General features: G+C 44.8%; 2 protein-coding genes across 2 annotated transcripts in view; one reads left to right on the top strand and one right to left on the bottom strand.

The window, feature by feature from the left end:
* LOC119396016 (ras-related GTP-binding protein C-like) overlaps positions 1-6,094 on the bottom strand; it is a 16,391-nt gene extending 10,297 nt beyond the window's left edge. Inside the window, 6 exon segments of the mRNA XM_037663047.2 lie at positions 1,200-1,399; positions 3,701-3,745; positions 3,747-3,835; positions 5,071-5,165; positions 5,321-5,475; positions 5,995-6,094. Of these exon segments, the coding sequence (XP_037518975.1) occupies positions 1,200-1,399; positions 3,701-3,745; positions 3,747-3,835; positions 5,071-5,165; positions 5,321-5,475; positions 5,995-5,997 (587 nt within the window). The 5' untranslated portion in view covers positions 5,998-6,094.
* LOC119396015 (exostosin-3) lies at positions 5,718-19,797 on the top strand. Its single transcript, XM_037663046.2, has 9 exons — positions 5,718-6,370; positions 6,725-6,889; positions 7,925-9,425; positions 13,235-13,336; positions 14,616-14,770; positions 15,561-15,688; positions 16,389-16,533; positions 18,318-18,446; positions 19,532-19,797. Exons 1-9 carry the CDS (start codon positions 6,221-6,223, stop codon positions 19,739-19,741), a joined length of 2,685 nt encoding a protein of 894 aa, XP_037518974.1. The 5' UTR covers positions 5,718-6,220; the 3' UTR covers positions 19,742-19,797.

Genomic DNA, 19,797 nt, shown 5'->3' with positions numbered 1-19,797 from the left:
CGTGGCTTCCAGTGAAACGGAGGCTGCGGCGCATGCGCGCGGCGTCCGGCGGCATTTCCCGCGTAGCTCTGCTCTCGTCGTATCGGACTTTTGAAGAGTAGCACGCGAGGTTGCGCTGCTGCTCGCAAAATGCCATCGACTTACTGTTCTGTGGAGGATTGCTACCACTTCATGAACAGCACTGCTGGTGTATCCTACCACTTGTTTCGTTTTCAAAGGCTTAGCTTGGCTTGGCTTGACTAAAACGTGATACAGCGACCTGTGTACGGCCAAAGTACTTCTATAAGAAGCCCCAGAAAAACGCTATAACTATTGTAAAATAATTTAATAGGCTAGAAAGCAGTAGTCACGGCTTTGTAAACGTAACATTGCCTTTTCATACTTAGGGCATAACTTGTCACCACTGCTGGCGTATAATCGCTATCGCGCTCACCTCTCACTGTTTGCAGCATGTGATATTAAGACTGCATAATCGCTGCAGATCGAAAAACTCTGATTACAAATGTTTTACGGCGTTCTCCGCGTTACCACTCCGTGATTAGAAGCTCTGACCGGTAAGCTTCCCATTGCACTCAAGAAAACGGGTACCACAAAAGTTGGTTGTCCGTCCCTTTAACAGTGCAGGACTTCATAGAAGCCCACCTACATCTGCTTGTTCTTCAATCCACTCTACAGTCTTTCTACCTCTTCTCTGTTACTCATTTTCTGTTCCATCGCACGCTGTGTGGTACTAATCTCTAGAAGTTTAGTTAACAAATAAACTTCCAGGGTTTATTTGTTACTCCCCAATTGCCTGCCCCATATGTTACTATACCAACAATATACAATGGTTGTACATTTTCCACTTTAGGGACAGCAGTGAGCAGCTGGTCATGAGTTGGAACTGTCTACCATATGCGCAATATCCCATCCTTATTCTTCGGTGAATTTCGCTTAGGTGAGAAGGCGCCCCTCTAAGTAACTGATGTAGACGTACATACTCTTGTATGAATTCTAGAGACCGATTGCCAAATATGAACTTTCATTCTTTCACCAGGCTAGTGTCATGTTGCCTTAGTGGGAAACTGTCTGTCCCACTCAATGTAAACCAATCAGCTGCTCTAAGGCACCTGCCTCTGCTTCTCATCTGTGAGGGGTTGCCTCGTTGCACGGTGCCTACATTACTGTGGCTGTGCGGCAGGGAAGGCTGCTTGGCTTACCTGAGTTGGACGTTGTCGAGGCCTCTGTCGGCAAGGTCATCTGTTGCCCTCTGGTGGATGTCCCTCTGGATCTCGATCTTGTGGTCGTCCGACAGGCCGTCCACTTTGTGAATGAAGACCTCGATCTTCAGGTCTGGGTTTGCTTTGGTTGCCATCACTACAGTCTTGTTCAGCTTCTGCAGTGCCTCCATATAGTCGTCCTGCACATTTGGGCTGTGGTTCATCACGTATCTTTGCCGAGTCACTCAAACGTTCACTCAAGTAAGTTGTGGGGGTCATGTAGTGTGTCTGACTGAGCACGGCACATTTAAATGTAGTTAGACTTAATTTTTAATTAACGCGACCACATCTCGCTTCTGCACGGTGCTTGCATGTTATTGCTGAAAGCGTTAGCAGGACGAAGGCCCCTTTTTTAGCAAACTCATAATAATCCCTTATTTCACCAGTCGACCCCGTCCTCATGACTACAAATTTCAAATATTTTATCGCACCACTCAATTTCCTGCCATCCTTGACTGCACCTCCCCTTCCCTTGGCACTTCAGCATGAACTCTAATTGTCCATTGGTGAACTGCCTTATGGATTACACAGCCTTCTTAGATCCATTTTTTTTCTTCTTAAGCAACTAAAAATACTGGTTACACTTATTTGCTTATTACTCTGCAATGCAGTTTTAATGGCATGGCCAGCACTTTTCGTTCACGCGCTCATGTGTTACCCATCTCCTTTCTAGGCTACTCTGTTGGTCTAATCGAGCTGCTCCCCCATTCGTTAAAACAGGAAGTACAGATGGCAGTAACATACGTTAGCACCATTATCAGAATGCAGAGAAAGTTTGTAAGTCAATTCTTGGCCAATCCATATGTTTCCGTTAAGAAAACATAATTCTGGAGCTTTACATTTTGAGATCTGATTGTGAGGAACGGCCTGTGATTAGTGTTGACCATTTGAGCTCCTTCATATGCACCCAGCAAACTTTACTGGAGCATTTTTGTGCTATGCCCTTGTCAGCAGTGCAGCCACTGGGGCTGGGATCGAGGCACGTCCACTTGGAATGAATTCCAAGGATGACCCGGTTTTGAGATATGAACCATCTAATCTACAGTCAAGCATCGTTATTTACTTTTTAACTAGAGTGCTTTTTCATGCACTGAAGCCCAAGAATGAACTGACCACATGGAATAAAATGAACAAGACAACCGGAAAAGACAAGGGTTGCATGGCAGGCAAGAAAGTAGGAGTCACTGACATTCATCGAATCTTGGAGGCACTAGTGCTAAAGTGGTAAATTAGTACTCCAAGAAGCTCAAAGTGTCACTTTCATTAGCGAGGAAATGATGTAAGTGAATAGTGGGCCCACCTTAACTTCGTGAACACAGAGTGCAAACTTTATATCCAGTATCTTGCACTTCAAGATTAAGGAACTATTTACACATTCCTGTTGGATTATTTTTGTGCGATTGTTTCGCTCCCTTCACGCCGACCTTGGATTTACTGGAGACAGGAGCCTCCAGCAAAGAATGACTTCTAGGACTGCCAGCACGGTGAGATAAAACGCCCTATTTGTTGTTTGAATTACTGACAAAGCATTGCCACTGCACATATAGCTTTCTCTGAGAGTCGCTTCACAGCGCGGAAGGAAAAAAAGAAATGTTGAGGGCTTTTAAGAACGGTTGTCTAATGTCATGTCCTAGATTAATCAGCCTTTAGTGCTCCATCATTTCCAAGATTTGCTTACTGCCACTAAATTTTTCAGCCATCTTTTTTTTTTTTTCATCAAATGAAAGGCCATACCCTCAAGAGTCGAGAAAATGTACTGCTAAGCGTGAAGTACACCCTAAAGAAGTAATTACGTGCTCGTGCAAGATATCGTGATGTTTCCACGGTTGCTCTATGGCCTCGTTGGTGAGGCACAAGCGGCCATATTGAAAGTTTGGGTGCCCGACGTCATCGCAACTAGCCAGACTGGTGCGTGAAGTCACCATAATTGGTGCCGTAGCCCGACGTCAAGCTGGTGTCGATGTCGGTAGGTGCGCCATGGGAAAACTAATAATATCTGGGGTTTTACGTGCCAAAGCCATGATATGAGATTATGAGGCACTCATAGTGGGGGGGCTCCGAAAATTTTGACCATCTGATGTTCTTTAATGTGCACTGACATCGCACAATACACGGGCCTCTAACATTTTGCCTCCATCGAAATGCAACTGCTGCGGCCGGGATCGAACCCGTAACTTTCGGGTGAGCAGCTGAGCACCATAACCACTACACCAATGCAGCGGACCACGATGGGAAAATTGATTTTAATATCAAAATAAAATATCTTATGAGCATTTGCTGAGATTCACACGTGCTCAGAGCGGTCTCTGTATGCAGGAGATTTGTATGGGAGAGTCAACTCTCACTCGAGAAATGGTGTCAGTACCCCTTTAAACATCCCCCAGTCAAAAGTGGCCTAGTGCAAATTGCGACGCAAGTCTGTCGCGTAAAGGCAGGCATACCTGAGCATCAATTACGAATACAAGGGCTCCCCAGCCATCAAAGACTGTTCTTGAAGTCGGACACCTGGTCGACAAAATCAACCTGGCCAGGGATATCCCAGATGTCCAGCTTGACGAATGAACTGTTTGATATGTCTGAAAGAAACAAGAGTTCACTGCAAACACGTGTAGCGGTGCACACCTGCAAAGTAACAGGTGTTCAAAGAACTGAACAAACAAGCTCAATCGTATGCACAAATACACTTACTGTCTGTGCATAAAAAAAATTAAGTTCTGATGTGTTATGTGACATTAGGACGATATGAACATGAAGCGCACAGTACTGAGGGGCTCTGGATTAAATTCAACCACCAGCTGTTCTTTAATGTGACCTAAATCATGTGATCCCACCCCTCACTCGTGTTTTAAGCACTGGTTTTCTGAAAATAAGATACAAAACATATCAGGAAATCAAACTTGTGCCCTCATACTTGGCCAGTGCAATGCTGAGCAGGCCATGCATCAATACAAGTTGGCCCCAGTGATGACAAGTCTAACTGCTTAATTACTTGCTTGACTTAGCTTAAATGAACACCACCTAGATGACACAGTTTCTGTAAAGTTGAAAAATTGAGATTGTGCTTCGGATGCACAATTATCCCACCTCGTTATGCCAATACGCTGTAGGAGGAGCTTCCAACATCCAATTGCTATGCGAACGCCAACTTTTATCAGAGGGCTGCAAGCTTGCAATGCCACAAAAATGCTACTTGACTGAAAACATTTTTCCAAGAGTGTTACTTCGAAGTAGATGTAGGTGCACACAACTGTAAGTGACGAAAGAAAAAGACCCATTTCGCCTAGCACAGGCCATGTACCAAAGCTATATGTTCCAATACTGCACCCCATGGCCGAACATATAAAAATGTTTGGTGCTTTGTATTTGTGCACAGCATACATAGGTTTTATGCACATTTTATGCTATCCCACTACATTCTAAAGCATAAAACAAACAAGCAGTACATCCCCTTGCAGAAGACCTTCCAATCATTTTGGATGCCCAAGGTCCTTCAGGCAACGAGCCACATCAAAAGTGTAATGAGAGAGTTGGTTGTTAGTAATTGTGTGCAATATCTTGTCCTAAATGCTTTCTTTCAAGTTTAGAGCTGCTGTTTTCCATAAGTATGTGAGAACTGGCTCAGCTCATAGGTTCTGCTAACTGTAGCTTTCGCTAAGGTGTCAAAGTGCACAGCCACTGGCTGTTGCACCAATGCTGTAAGTGCAATAGTTCTGATCAGGTCACATGTGGTCACTGGCTGTTGTGCTTCTGTATTCAGAGTGTGCACGCACTGAATTAAAGGCGACAGGTGTTGAGATAAGCAGAGTCATACCATTTCGCACAATCTTGTTGGTGCTCTCCAAGAAAAGCGTTTCATTTGGTGACATTTTGTGAAAAACCACCTTCTCGATGGACGATTTCCCGCTCCTGAAACGCACAAAGAAATGGCAAAGCAGGCTGTGATCTCACGTGCGTTAACCGAGTGCATTCCGTATGAACAATATGCAAAAAAATGCAAAAAAGCCGCTACAGCGACGAAGGTGACGAGGAAGGATTGAACAGGCGAATTCTGCAACGCTCACCCTTTGGACCCCATGAGGAGGATTTTTCTTTTCCTCGCACATTGTGTGGCATGTGTCGGGTCGCCCTCAACGTCGTCGGGTCCGTAGGCATAATCACGCGGTAAAGACCCGACGTGGTAGTTCGACGAGTAGCCGTCTTCGTCCTCAGCGAAAGACTGAAACGACATCGCCAAAGCGCGGCCGTCACTCGACAAGTTGAAAATTTAAGCGATCGCTAGATGCAACGAAACACTCTTCCGGGGGTGGGCAAACACTGTCTCAAACTGCAATAACGCCTCTTTTTTTTTTCTCTCTCTGTCGATTCGCTCGCCCGCCCCGGTCACAAGCGGCGGCGGGGTCCGCGTGGTTCAGCGGGCTAGTACGGCAGTAGCGCACGGTAGGACGCCGTGTAAAAATAAGAAGCCGAAACCGGCGCCAAAACAGAGTGGCACTGCAAAAACTACGCGTCTTCGGCGTTTGTAACCAGCGGCTACACGCAGGACGGCTACGGACAGCCCCTCCGCTCGCTCGCAGCGGCTACTGCCGTCACCGCCGCCGTAAACGCCCAGGCACAGTCAAGCAACGAGCGATCGAAGACACAGCACGCATGGGGAATGAATTACGGTTCCCAGTCGACCACAACGTCCACAAATGTGAAGAACAAGAAAGAAACGGCACAGGAGCGAACATATTACCATCAGCACAAACCGTCCGCACACCTAACCATCATATGACAGGCCAGCTCTCCCCCACTTGGCCCACTGCGGCCTCACGTGATTTGGCGAGAGTACAAACATGGCGGCGCCCATGTCCCAGTAGACGCGGTGCGCTTCTCATCGGGAACCGATGTCGTTCAAAACGCTTTTTGCGAGTTCTTCCTCGCTCCGAGAAATCCAGGGGATCGCACCGAAGACCTGAGGAATGGCCCATCACGCACGGTGTCTACAAAAATGCCTCAATTACAAACCTCTGCGGGCGTGGTTTGCCGGAGTTGGGACGACAAGATTCATCCTGCTAGCTCTTCTCGCCTTAATCATCATGTCGCTATTTATGCATTACTACATTTCAAAGGTAATTTGCTCCTATTGTTTGGTCGCATTCCAGCGTTACTCCGCTGCTGTGAGATGTCCTTCAAAAATAACGCGAAACTGTCGTTTATATCGCTCCTCTGCACAGTTTGAATGTAGTGAAGATTGCTAGTTATCCCATTTTTGCTTTAGCCGGAGTGAGGAAGAAAACGGGAGCTAGAAATCCCGTCGGAGTGCTTACGCTTTCTTGCAAAACGAAAGTGCTTTTCGGGGAATATTGCAACAGTCGCGCAGTGATCTGTTCTTGTTAACGATGGACGGTGTTTTGGCACCGTGGTTGTAACCGGTTGCTGTTTCGCAACAGTTGCCGAGCTTTCATTTTCGAATTTCTTTGCAGTTTGCGGGCACAGTGGATTCGGCGACAGACCTGCAGAGGCGCATCCAACTTGACGACATTCATGTCTTAGAGGACCTAAAGCTGAGGATAGAAGAATTCCTCCGGATCAAATTGTCTGTGAGCAGTGAACTTCGAGACCTGGAAAAGAAGCGACAAAGACTGCAGGTAAGCGTACGTAGTCTGAGCTTAGTTTTATATTCACGTCCTCACTGACGTGATGTAACAGAGGCTGAGCTGTGAAGTAAGATTTAATGAACACTGCCAACAGACAATGAGAACAAAGGAAAGCATAGAGTACATTACTTAACTGAAATGAAGTGGGCAAAAAAAACAGCTGGCCGCAGGCTGTATAATGAACAAGGGGAGCGTCTCATCTTCGGCACCTTTGACACCTTCAAGCAGCATACGAGAGTCTATTTGTCAGTCGCCTTCACTTACTAAGTTCACGCTACGCTTGCTGTATACAGGATTACCGCATCCATGATCATGGCTGTGATGGGTAGCACTGGTAAGAAAATAGACGGGGGAATGGGGGCCACATTTTGAGACAATCACTTTCGGCGAAAGTATTACTTTGCATGTGTGTTCAATGTCTGTGACTACTTGCCCGCTTTTCGTCAACCAGCCAATCAGTGGGCACCGAATGCAACATTATGGCAATATCTCAAACTTGGAATATGGCCCCAGCAGTCTGGTAGCTCACTCGCATGGGCTGACATGTGAAGTGCTAAGACATGGGTTCCTATCCAAACTGTGGCCATTTAATTTACTTTCATGCCCACTTTCATCTTCCTTGTTTAACCTCTTTATTTAAATTAAGTAAGTTCCCCTATGCATTGTTTAGTTCTCATTGTCTGTTTGTTTCATTATGGTTGTCAGCAAGAAAGCTGAACTGCTCGGTTCCCTTCCTTTTCATTCATGAATGCAGAAATGTTCGTTTTTTTCATTAATTCACTCAAGCATAACCCTCCTCCGTAGCATGGATAATTGGGCTAGTTTTCAGCACCTGTGTTGTTTCCGTCTTTTCTCTAGTGTTCGTGTGCGCGTCTTAGTCCATCAAAAATAACTCTCCCCGTTTTTCTTGAACCACGCACGCTAACCAGCTTTTGCAACAACAAATTATCTGAAACACTTGTCGTTACCTGTAACTGTTTGCTGTGAAGCATGACATTTGGGCTTTCTTGTGCTTCTTTTTGGCAGGCCGAAATTTTCACCTTGACTCAGAGTGTCGAAGAATCGAAGCGCGGCTATACAAAAAACCGCCTCGAACTGGACCGCATCAAGCTTTCTCTGAAACAGGCTGCCTATGCTCGAGAAGAGCTGGAGAATCGAAACATACCTCTTCTCCGACCGCCTCTGAAGCTCCTAACGGGCGAAGATGCACGGCAACTGTACCTGCCAGCACCAGCACCACCAGAGTGCCAGATGCATTCGTGCTTCGACTATTCACGCTGCTCCCTCACGTCCGGCTTTCCCGTTTATTTCTATCCGACCGACGACTCGGTCCCGGAGTTAAATGTACGTGCGTCCCTCGCCCAGATACTGGACACTAACGTTCACACCACATTTGACCCGAGCACTGCATGCGTCCACGTGGTCATCCTCGGTGGTCACTTGCCATCCTGGTCGGTGGCAAGTTACCTTCGACAGCTGGCTCATTGGAACGGCAGTGGACGCAATCATATCGTAATCAACCTGGGTGGAACCACAATTCTCAGTGAAAAACACGTGCAGCAAGCCATCATTGCCCAGTCATCCGCGGAGGCGGCGACTTTCAGGCAGAAATTCGACATCACGTTAACACCGGCTCCTTTGGGCAAGGAGCTGGCGCAACCGTGGGAGTCGGCACCAGTGATATTGCCTGCGCGACGGCGGTACCTTCTGAGCTTCCAGGGAAGGCTCGCGCGTGACGCCAACATTACCATAGCGGCCCGTGCGAACGAGATGATTGTGAATGTTCTCGGTAAAATGTCTCAGGGCTTTGACAATGAATTGAACTTCAGTTTCAGCTGCTTGGCGGCTGAAAATGTGTCTTCCGTGCCAAATGACTGGCTCCTGTGCGGCGAACCCTCTAGTCGTGCCCAGCTGCTGCGAGAGTCGACATTCTCAATCATCTTCGCACCCCCCGCTGTATTTGTGTCGACAGCCACATTCCTAGTGCGCATCCGCGAAAGCCTACAGAATGGGGCAATCCCTGTCATTCTAGGTGGTGACGCCGTCGAGCTGCCATTCTCTGAGTTTGTCGACTGGTCACGTGCTGCGCTTCTGCTGCCTCTGGCTCGGGTCACCGAGGTCCACTTCATCCTGCGCACCTACCTGGACGCTGACATAGTGGAGCTCCGGCGTCGTGGCCGTCTGCTCTGGGAGAGCTACCTGTCAACGACATCTCGCATGATCAACACTGTGCTTTCCCTCGTTCGCACGCGGCTGGGGATCCCTGCTCCGCCCGCGCACGAGGAGCCGTCGCCGAGTGTGTTCAATGCCACTTTTCGCCCACTCACCATTGAAGCGGCACCCAACACAGAGATGGACGAAATGCTAGGCCCCATTGAGCCACCATTTCCTTCACTGACGTACCAGAGGAACTTCAGCGTCACACTGAATGACCAGGCAAAAGTGTGGAATGAAGATTTCGACCCGCACACTATGTACCCGTACGGGGTTCAAGAGCCTATTCTCCCCTCCGAGGCAAAGTTCATGGGTGAGTTTGGGAGAGCAGGTTTAATTTCATTTTGCTTACATTTAAAGAAGTTATGTAGTTGAAGAAGGGCTCAATGTCGAGTCATGGATTACTAATGGTATGTTTCGTGCTCAGACAGAAAACTTGTTTGTTGGAAATGCTGTGCTATGTAGGAAGTATTTATTCACTTATTTGTTTACAGTACTGCTAACCCCCTTTGATAGGGATTCTGGCAGGGTGGTACAAAGCATATAACAAGGTCTGTTAGCACACGTCATAAAATCAAGCAATATAAAGTATTAGAATAGTCAATACCAATGTAAAATAGTTCTAAAGCAAAGCACACACAAGCCTTTGGTGATTAAACATACAACAGAGTTACACTTTGAGAAGAGCCTGAAATTTGATCAGTGTCAACTTCCGTGACTATGTGTACACCGAGGTCATTTCACTCTGTTGCAGTCCGAGAAAAAAAAAAAATTATTTAAAAACGGTTGTTTTTGGATTAAAACAGAACTAATGAAAAAGGATGTCATTGCCTTGTAGAATAACCAGAAGAAAATGAAATATAGTCGCGTGTTCGGTTATTTAAATTGACCTTGACGATTTAAAACATGAACTTAAGGTGGGTTTCAAGTCTGCTTGGCCAAGTAACTGAGCAATAAATGAGGGACCGTAACTATTAAAACAAATCGTACAGCCTTACTTTGAACTCTTTCCAGCTTATGTATGTTAGTCCGTGTAAACGGGTCCCAAATAACATTTGTGTATTCTAAGGTCGGTACTATTAAAGCTTTGAAAGTGACGAGTTTGCAGATGGTAGATGCACTCTTGAGATACCTCCTTAATTAAGTTTAGACAAAGCCTTGTTAGAAATAGCAGTGATGTGATTATCCCAGTGAATGTTATTAGCTATGATGAGACCTAGATATTTGAACTCATTGACACGATTTACGATCAACTGTATAGGTATATAAAAGAGGGTTTTTTTTTTTGTTACTTATGGTCATTACAGCGCATTTGTCGTTATTCACAGCCATCTGCCACGTCTTGCACCAACGCATCACCTTATCTAAATCACAATTTAATTCATTTTGATCAGAAGTTGATTTATCCCCACAGTCGTCGGCATATAATCTTATTTTGACACAACAGTTGTTCACAATGTCATTTGTAAAAAGAAGGAACAATAACGGCATCAGAACTGATCCCTGGGGCACGCCTGAATCAACAGGCAGCTTTTATAGGAGCATTCATTAAAAACAAGATACTGTTGTCAAGAACTCGGGTATGCTTGTATCCAATGACAAAGTTGTGGGTTTTTCAACACTTCTGAAAAGTTTCATAACTAGTTTGGAAAGAGAGATTTTGTCAAATGCCTTCGCGATGTCTAATCAAACTGCATCTATCTGTGACTGGTTATTTATGGGTAGTGCGAAGTCATGGACCATTTCAACTAATTGTGTTGTGAAAAAAGCATGCCTAAAACCATGCTGAGCTGAAGAAAGAAGTGAGCATGTGTCCAAAAAGCAGGAAATGTGCTTATATATTATGTGCTCCAATAACTTGCACAATGCACAAATCAAAGCTATTGGGCGATAATGTGTGTCCCCATGTTTGACTAAAGACTTAATTTTGGAGAATTTCCAATCATCGGGCAGGACACCAATGGATAATGATTCATTAAAAGTAACTCAGAAATTTTGAAGACCTCTTTAAATATCTCTTTAAAAAGGTATTTGGTAAATCACCTGGGCCACAAGATTTCCTTAGATTCAAATTTAATAATAATTCAAATACGCCAGCCTCTGTGATTTCCAGATTTTTAATGGGAGGCAGATCTTTAAACTTGTTAAAAGTAGGGATGGTTTCGTCATCACAAGTAAAAACAGATTTGAAGTGTTCGTTAAATGCATTGGCTATTTCTTTTTCGACTGATGTACAAACATTATTTATAATAAACGTATCTCTATTGGATGACTTGGGTCTTATGAATTGCCAGAAATGAGACGGTGATTCTATCATCATGTTAGTTAACATTACATCGTAAAAATTGCATTGTTCCTTCTCATCTTTTCCTTCAGTTGTCAAGACAGATTGGTGATCAGAGAATGTGTTGAGGTGCTCTTGTGCATTTTTAGTAATTTTTGCAGCCGATACATTTTTCTCTTAAACTGCAGAAGCGTGCTACCTTGGGTCAGTTGGTACTGGCTCATGGTGTAACGGTGAAAGAAAATGGACGGGAACACAAAAGAGGACACGAAAGCGCAAACAAGTGCTGTTAATGTGGATTCTTCATCTCTTAATGGGGATTATATCTAGGTTTTCGACGTATGTACCTTCTTTTCTTGAAAGGAACAAAGGCTGTATGCACGCGTGCGCAGTGTTTATATAGTTTAACCATAGTGCATTAACATCGTTCAAGCCCAAATCAACACTTTGGCAAAGTTCATCTTAGGCTGTCTTCAATCTGTCCATAATGGCTACATAGTCAGAAGAACGGACTGGCACGCGTGTGTATTTAACATCATTTTTCAACTTCAGCAAGTCAAGCTCAACCAAGACTGCCATGTGATCTGAAATGCCTGTAACCGCTTCGCAGTCAAATTTTCCAGAAATGTCACCATTGACAAAGACAAGATCAAAAATTGATTTGCTGTTATCTTGCACTTGAGTGTAATCATGAACTAACTGCATTAATTCAAAATGGAATGCGATGTCAATAAGCGCTTCATCGTTAATGATATCAGAACTTCCTGCATTGAGCGAAGACCAGTTAATGCCCGGAAGGTTGAAATCCCCACATAAAGTAAGTTTAGTAGTTTGACTTCTTTTAGATGGAATGTACAGCTGCAATTTTTCTAACACCTCCGAGGTTGAGGCTGGGGGCCTATACACAACTCCAATAACAAGGCTTTCTTTTCCATCGAACAACTTACAAAACAATGGCTCAACACCAGGGGCATCAGGCATGCACGCTATCTTAAAATTCATTTTAACCAGCAATGCAACTCCACCACCCTGGAACCACAATCTTTTCTGTATACATTAAACCAGGAAGCCACAATTTCGCTGTCATAGATACCATCATGAACCCATGTTTCTCTGAGCGCGAGTACATGAGTGTCATGAAGTGCTATCAGGTGTTCATGATCAAGTTCCTTGTTCAAAATGCTATGGCAATTCACATTTAAGAGTTACAAAGAATGCGGGCTTTCCTGTCACTTTGGCGCATGATTGGGAAGAGCAGCCTTATCATTTTTGGCTTCGTCCTAAACAAATAGCTTTCCAATCACAGACACCTTATTGAAGACCAGTTCAACACGTTCGTTTCATTCCCTGTTTGTAACTGTGCTGTCCCATAGATTCTTTCTGACTGGATGCACCTTTTCTGAAAAATCTTCACTTACATATAAGCCCGAGTGTTTAAGCTTCACACAGTTCCTCAAGATTTGCAGTTTTCATGATTATCTATAATTTTAAAATTACAGGTCTTGTTTTATTAGGCCACTTCGAGCCTAGCTGGTGCCATCTCTCAATGCCGGTTACTGTTTAGTCCAGCTTGCCTTTGAAGAAGTCATTCGTCATACGTGAAGTAAACACTGGCAGCGTTTCATCTGGAGGTTAAAAAAAACCATGGATGATAATGTTGTTCCAGCTACAATTTTGAAAGTGAAGTATTGGGTTAGTTGGTTTTGCATGATAAAAATACCGCGCTACAGTTACTGGGACAAAAGAAGTTAGGGAGGACACACGTTATCAAGTGGACAAGACAGATGCAAACTATCAACTGAATTTATTGAAAGAAACATGTGTATTTACATTTTCAGGCTCTAGTTTCGGCTTCAGGCCGGTTGCTCAAGGCGCTGGTGGCTCTGGAAAGGAGTTTGGTGAAGTTCTTGGTGGAAATGTTCCCAGGGAGCAGTTCACAGGTGGGCACTCTTTCATGGCCGGCCACCTATGGTCATCCACTTAATTTGGTAAGATTGGGCTGATAGGACACTTTGGGTGGGTAACAGTAGCCACTGAAAGAGACCAAACACTTTTTTACATCTGAAATTCAAACACAAGGTTAATGTTCAGAAAGAGGACTGAAATGCTGAGCCCTAGAAATGTTGCAATCGACTCATTGTCCCTTACCTCTTGGCGGGCTGTCTTTACTGGAGTGCCACTTTCATTAAGTTAGTGTTCTTAACATGACATTCATGGTGTTTTAGAAGTTTTGAAAGAAGTATTGGTCGCTGAATTTGCAGCTCTACAGAAATGTCTAGTCACTCTTTATGTTAGTGATTTTTTCCTTTATATCTGTATTTTGTTGCTTTTTGAATTAAGCACTAATACAGTAAAAGCTCATTAATTCAACGCTCGTCAGTTCAGAAAATCAGATAATTCAGACATGTTCTCTGGTCCCGGCCAGCATGTGCACTGTTTAATGGTGTCAAACTCTCGTTAGTTCGGACGATCCTCGGAGCACACTGGGCATGAAGCGCCGCAAAGGAACAAAAATGGCATTCGCGGAGAGCCGAAACGGCTGTGGCCTTTCAGAAAGGCAGGGTTGCCATCCGCAATTGCGTTTTGGTGCGTAATAAGGTTTGGGTTCAGAACACGTTTCGGATTAGGACACGAGGGTTCACGTGAACGCACTTGCAAATGGCAAAAATTTCGTCGTGTGCACTGCTCTTGTGCAAAATAATTACTGGGTTTACGTATTCCTCAAGAAAATGATAGTGCATTGATCTAATAAACATTTATTTATTGTTTGCTTGATACTTTCGATAATTTGGCATTTGGTTAATTCAGACAGTTCTTGCGGTTCCGTGAAATCCGAATTAACAAGCTTTTACTGCATGCGTCTAATCAGGTTGGACATGTGATATGAACGGTGTGCCTTTTTTAACCTATACAAGCACCATGTATTACTTTAAAAATCATTTCACCCTTTAAATACCGAACATGAAGTTAGATTTGGTGACTTGTGACTGCTTGCAGCTAACCCTTGTAATTTGTGTGTTCCTTGGTTTTCTTGCCTCAGTTTCAGCCAGTAGAAAAGTTTTGTTATTAATTCCTTGCGGCAGTCTTTTGTGCTTATTTTATATGACGCTACACTGTGACACTAGCTCGGTGAACATACAGTGCATAAATGATTTGTCCACAAGCTACACCGTGCATTTTGCACAGCCGTAATGTGAACCCATCCTTGCGTAAATGCAGTGGTGATGCTAACGTACGAACGAGAGGCGGTGCTGATCGACTCGCTTCAGCGGCTGCACAGCCTTCCGCACCTGAACAAGGTCATCGTTGTGTGGAACAGCTTGAAGCCGCCGTCTCCCGATCTGCGCTGGCCTGATATTGGTGTTCCCATTGAGGCAAGTGAGGTCATTGTCCATGCAGATTTTCCGTCCGCAGCATGTAGTATCCACTGCATCTAGGTGCCATTACACCCTGTGAAGAGGCCACATGTTGTGCGTGGTTTGTTTGTAGATTGTGGAGATGAAAATATTATTTAGTGGGCTAGGTGTTGCACTGCAAGAATGGGGTGGAATGCATTTCGCAGGCATTCTCAGATCATAAATGGTAGTTTACCTCTATCACTTAAGAGGAAGGTATATAGTAGCTGCATCATTTTACCGGTACTTACCTACGGAGCAGAAACCTGGAGGCTTACAAAGAGGGTTCAACTTAAACTGAGGACGACACAGCGAGCAATGGAAAGGAAAATGATAGGTGTAATCTTAAGGGACAAGAAGAGAGCACAGTGGGTCATGGAACAAACAGGTGTTAAGGACATCTTAGCCAAAATCATGAAGAAGAAATGGGCATGGGCAGGGCATGTAGCACGAAGGCGAAATAACCGCTGGTCATTAAGAGTAACCGACTGGATTCCAAGAGAAGGCAAGAGCGCGAGATGGAGCCAGAAAGTCAGGTGGGCAGTTGAGAGTAAGAAGTTTGCGGGGATAATGTGGCCGCAGCAAGCACAGGACCGAGTCGATTGGCGAAAAGTGGGAGAGGCCTTTGCCCTGCAGCGGACGCAGTCGGGCTGATGGGGACGACGTTGCACTAAATTAAAAGGGCTACCGTGAACGTGAGTTGCACGCCCCACTCGTGGTTGGGTGATGCTTTCTTTTCACGCTTTTTTTCTTTCTCCCCGCATGCCAGGTGGTGCGTGCAAAAAAGAACAGCCTCAACAACCGCTTCCTACCTTTCTCCGCCATCGAGACTGAAGCCGTGCTCTCGGTGGATGACGACACGCATCTCCGCCACGACGAAATAGTATTTGGATTCAGGTGTGTGCTCTTGTTGGGTTTTGTACTTACCTCTAACGGCTTGTTCCTTCCTGCTTTCTGACTTTAACTGAATCTTTTTTTCTTTAGTATACGCCAGGAATTTTGTCTTGCACTAAACAGCTCGACTGGTTTTAGTAGCCGTATATTGCAGCCTATGCAACAGGACATATTTACCTGTGAAGGGCTCATAGACAGGAATAGTATGTACTAACAAAACTCGAGTATTTATTAACAAGAGTAACAAATGTAGTTAGTGAAATTCTGATTGCAATGCTGAAAGAAGTCCTGATGCTCTCATAGTGTACACCAGTGATAGGATCATGTTCTATGAATTTGCAATGGCAGAATAATGGAACAGTTACTTGCCTACAATGCATGGGCTCCACCACGTGCGCTACTTAAAGCTTCGTTTGATATTAATTTCCAGTCCCCCTTTTTTTTGTGCTTTATGATCTTTTGTTGCTCTCTACGTAATACCATGCCAGTTACTAACACCTCCAGTCAACCTCCCTAACGTAAATAGTGCTCTGTCTCGCCATACTTGCGGCCACATCATGGCTTGCTAAAACGGCTCTACCGCATCCGTGATGCTGCAGCTGTTACTGTTTGATCTCAGCTGAAGTCGCTAGAGATGCATTGCTAGAGAAATTTTCAAAGTTCGTGCAGTCATCCTCACGAATTCCGCTACTCTTGGGCCCAGGGTTTGGCGTGAGGCTCGGGACCGCATCGTGGGCTTTCCTGGCCGCTACCACGCGTGGGACGTCAACCACAAGTCGTGGTACTACAACAGCAATTACTCCTGCGAATTGTCCATGGTGCTGATGGGGGCTGCTTTCTTTCACAAAGTAAGCATGGCATTTTGTTCGTCTGCTGGGCATATTCGGGAATGTGAGTCACTTTGCTTTCCAGTCGTTTATTGAATACCGTCGACTCTCGTTAAACGGAACTTGAAGGGACCAGCAAATTATGTTCTGTTTAACAGGAGTTTTGTTTACTGAGATTCTGCCGTGTATTGCACACGCAAGGAAGGCAGGCATGAATGTCCCTTCTGGCTAAACTAAGAGCTTTTTCCTTGCATATAAACATAAGATTGTGATGGAGGCAAGATGGTTGAAAAAGCCAGATGCACAAGTCTTTAAAGGGGTACTGACACAAAAATTTTGGCCTCGCGTTTTTTTGCTGCAATGTGTTGCTGGGGGCCTGTTAGTCATAACACGGCACATCGTTTGCTGCAGCGCGCGACAGATAATTAATTACAGGCTCCTCATTACCGACCAGTGTCAGTTTCGGTTTCAAAAACTACAAGCCTCTGGGTGCAACTATCACCACCTAGCGGCTGCAGCGCTCGATCACGTCAGCACACCGAAGTGTGACGCACTTCCGCGCTGTTCGCGTCGTCTCCTCGCATTCGCACGCTTGCCGCACGTGCTGCGCGATGTCGTCGCCATCATCGTCCTCGTTATCGTCGTCCTCCTCATCGTCGTCTGTTGGCGACGATTTCCTTGAGACACCAACAGCGCAGCTTAGCGCAGCGGCGAGCGCGTCAAAACAGAAATGGCGGCTACGACGTCATCATAACTTGTTGTACCGGCTACAACGGTTACGTAGGGGAAGTAGGGGGGTCACCTCGGGTCACCTCCGAGGGTGTCAATGCAATAGGTGCGGCCTATAATGCTGGATCGCGCACACGAACTTCAAAATTCATATAAAATACCTTCCAAGCTTTATTCGCTGTCGATATTTTGCAGATGGTACACGCACGTACACGGAAATCGATCCAGCAGGCTATCACGGCCGCGAAATTTTGTGTCAGTACCCCTTTAACACAGTCATCATCTTCATCGATTTGCAAAGCACCACATTTATCAATGTCCCTCACCAGTCCGTATCACCGTCATGTCTTTTTAAATACGCTGCTGCATTTTGTGCCGTATGTACTTGCCTATTTACGTCAGGTTTGAATAAGTGACGACTGTGCATTGATACTCTGTTTTCACTTTTAGCCCAAGTTTCTAGCTTCATGTGAAGAACATAGAATGCATTTCGGTACGTGCGTGACCATGAGTGAAGTAAATTTCATAATTTATAAAGATCATTTGTGCCTGCCACTAGAGAAAGAAAGTAAGAGGCAGAGAATATACAACATTAAATGCATGCAAGGTTCACTGTGGTCCTTGAAACCCTTAGAAAGCGTTGAATATCAAAATGTCACTTTCAAGTATTTTTGTTAGTTCATTAAAATGGCCTTGGTCATTCGTTCATGCCACTGTGGTGGTCAGTGCTTGTAGTCACATCCATATTTGAACCGGACAGGAAGTGTATGCTCAACTACATTAAAAAATTACGTATATCGCTGTTTGGGGAGCGTGCACGTTGTCTACAACGCGTGCATGTCAAGTTCAGTGTGATGAACACAACTCGTAGAGTGTAGTCTACATAAAGCATGTGCTCAGTGGTAACCTTTTGTTTCTCTGGCATATCGGTTAATAAGTGCATGATTTCAAAAACATACACTGTTGTGTGAGTTTGCATGGGAATTTGAGAAAATCGTGAAAGGTGTGTGTATGTTCCAACGAGAGGGGGCTCTGGCATTTTTCACAAAGTGTCTCTCCCCTCCATACCTACGCAGTACTACTCGTATGTGTACACCTACGTCATGCCTCAAGCCATCCGTGACAAGGTGGACGAGTACATGAACTGCGAGGACATCGCCATGAACTTCCTTGTCTCGCATATCACCCGGAAACCACCCCTCAAGGTAGAGTAGATCAATTGACTCTTGTTTTCCATCTCTGATGATCTATTGTTTGGATGGTGTGTTGCAACAGGCACTTAGAGCTCATTTATGCACAAGTTGTGCTGCGTCAGCGCAGCTTTGTGTTCTTTAGTAGCATCATTGGAAAAGAGGGGGTAAGCTTTGGGAGGACTCAACATTTTCATGATTTTGAATTCTAAAAAGCATTCAAAATCTTGTTCTTGGGAAATACTTGTGATGTGATGCCTGTTGGTGTCAGATGACATCCCTCATCTCCTGCAGGCCTTGTAGCAAAGATTTTGTTCTAATAAAGGCGTAGCCATCTCCAGTTTAGACCTTGCATGGTTTGCAGTATTGAGGGAATAAAAATAGTAATAAAATAGTTTAAGTATAAAGGAGCCTCCATGCAGCATTTTCGTTCAATATTGAGTGGAGACACCATGAAAAGCTCATTTGATGCCATAGTTCTTGATGCAAAAACTGGAAGAAAGAAAATGGCATTGTCACCGCTTATTGGATGTGACATATGATAGGGTGTGACTTAGAACATGCGACTCATTGGCATGGCCTCTGAGATAATTGAGCTAAAACATCTTGGAGGCAGTGTGCATAGTGACAACTACAAGTACAACGTCATAATGACAACTTCAAGGTGCACACGCAACATACCTATTTATGTACTTATGCACACATAACGTACAGTCCTCACAGATTGATTGAAAAGCAAAATCAAAATTTTATGACTGGCCTACACAAATGCTCAAGATCACCGCATCATGTCACAACAAAACTGGCCGCTGAAAATGAACTTGGCTTTGATGTAAATGTTCTAGTCGAAACTATGCTTATATGACATCAACTAAAGACAATGGAAACAAAATGATGTACGTTACTTAGCCCTAAATTGCCCTATTTTCGTCCATGAGGGATGTACGTATGTCACGACACAGGTACATCATGATGTACCATGATGCATCCAATGGTCCATACTACTCGCTTTTAGCAAATTCAGCCATTTTGAAATTTTACCGCGGTTGTCTGCTGCTTAGACCCTCCAAGTTTTTCTTTCACTCTACTCTCTGTGCTAGGTTACAACACGATGGACATTCCGGTGCCCGGGCTGCACGGTGTCGCTGTCGGCCGATGACTCACACTTCCACGAGCGAGATACCTGCCTCAACTTCTTCGTCAAGGTGTACGGCTATATGCCCCTGCTGTACACCCAGTTCCGGCTCGACTCCATTCTCTTCAAGACCCGCATACCGCACGACAGGCAAAAGTGTTTCAAGTTCATCTGAGCACTTCTCATCGGTCATCTGTGTACATGTTTCTTCACCGCAGTTGACAACAGGTA

Source organism: Rhipicephalus sanguineus, chromosome 6 (assembly GCF_013339695.2).
Source record: "Rhipicephalus sanguineus isolate Rsan-2018 chromosome 6, BIME_Rsan_1.4, whole genome shotgun sequence".
In the NCBI taxonomy this organism is placed as follows: Eukaryota; Metazoa; Arthropoda; class Arachnida; order Ixodida; family Ixodidae; genus Rhipicephalus; species Rhipicephalus sanguineus.
Note: the sequence above shows the minus strand (reverse complement) of the source record. Positions and strands in the feature narration are given on the sequence as shown.

What these genes read in the sequence shown, in the direction of transcription:
- LOC119396015 (XM_037663046.2), top strand. Translation starts at nt 6,221, where the DNA reads ATGGCCCATCACGCACGGTGTCTACAAAAATGCCTCAATTACAAACCT. An exon ending in AGAAGCGACAAAGACTGCAG is followed by an intron (nt 6,890 to 7,924) that starts GTAAGCGTACGT and finishes TCTTTTTGGCAG; the next exon opens with GCCGAAATTTTCACCTTGAC. An exon ending in GAAATAGTATTTGGATTCAG is followed by an intron (nt 15,689 to 16,388) that starts GTGTGTGCTCTT and finishes TCTTGGGCCCAG; the next exon opens with GGTTTGGCGTGAGGCTCGGG.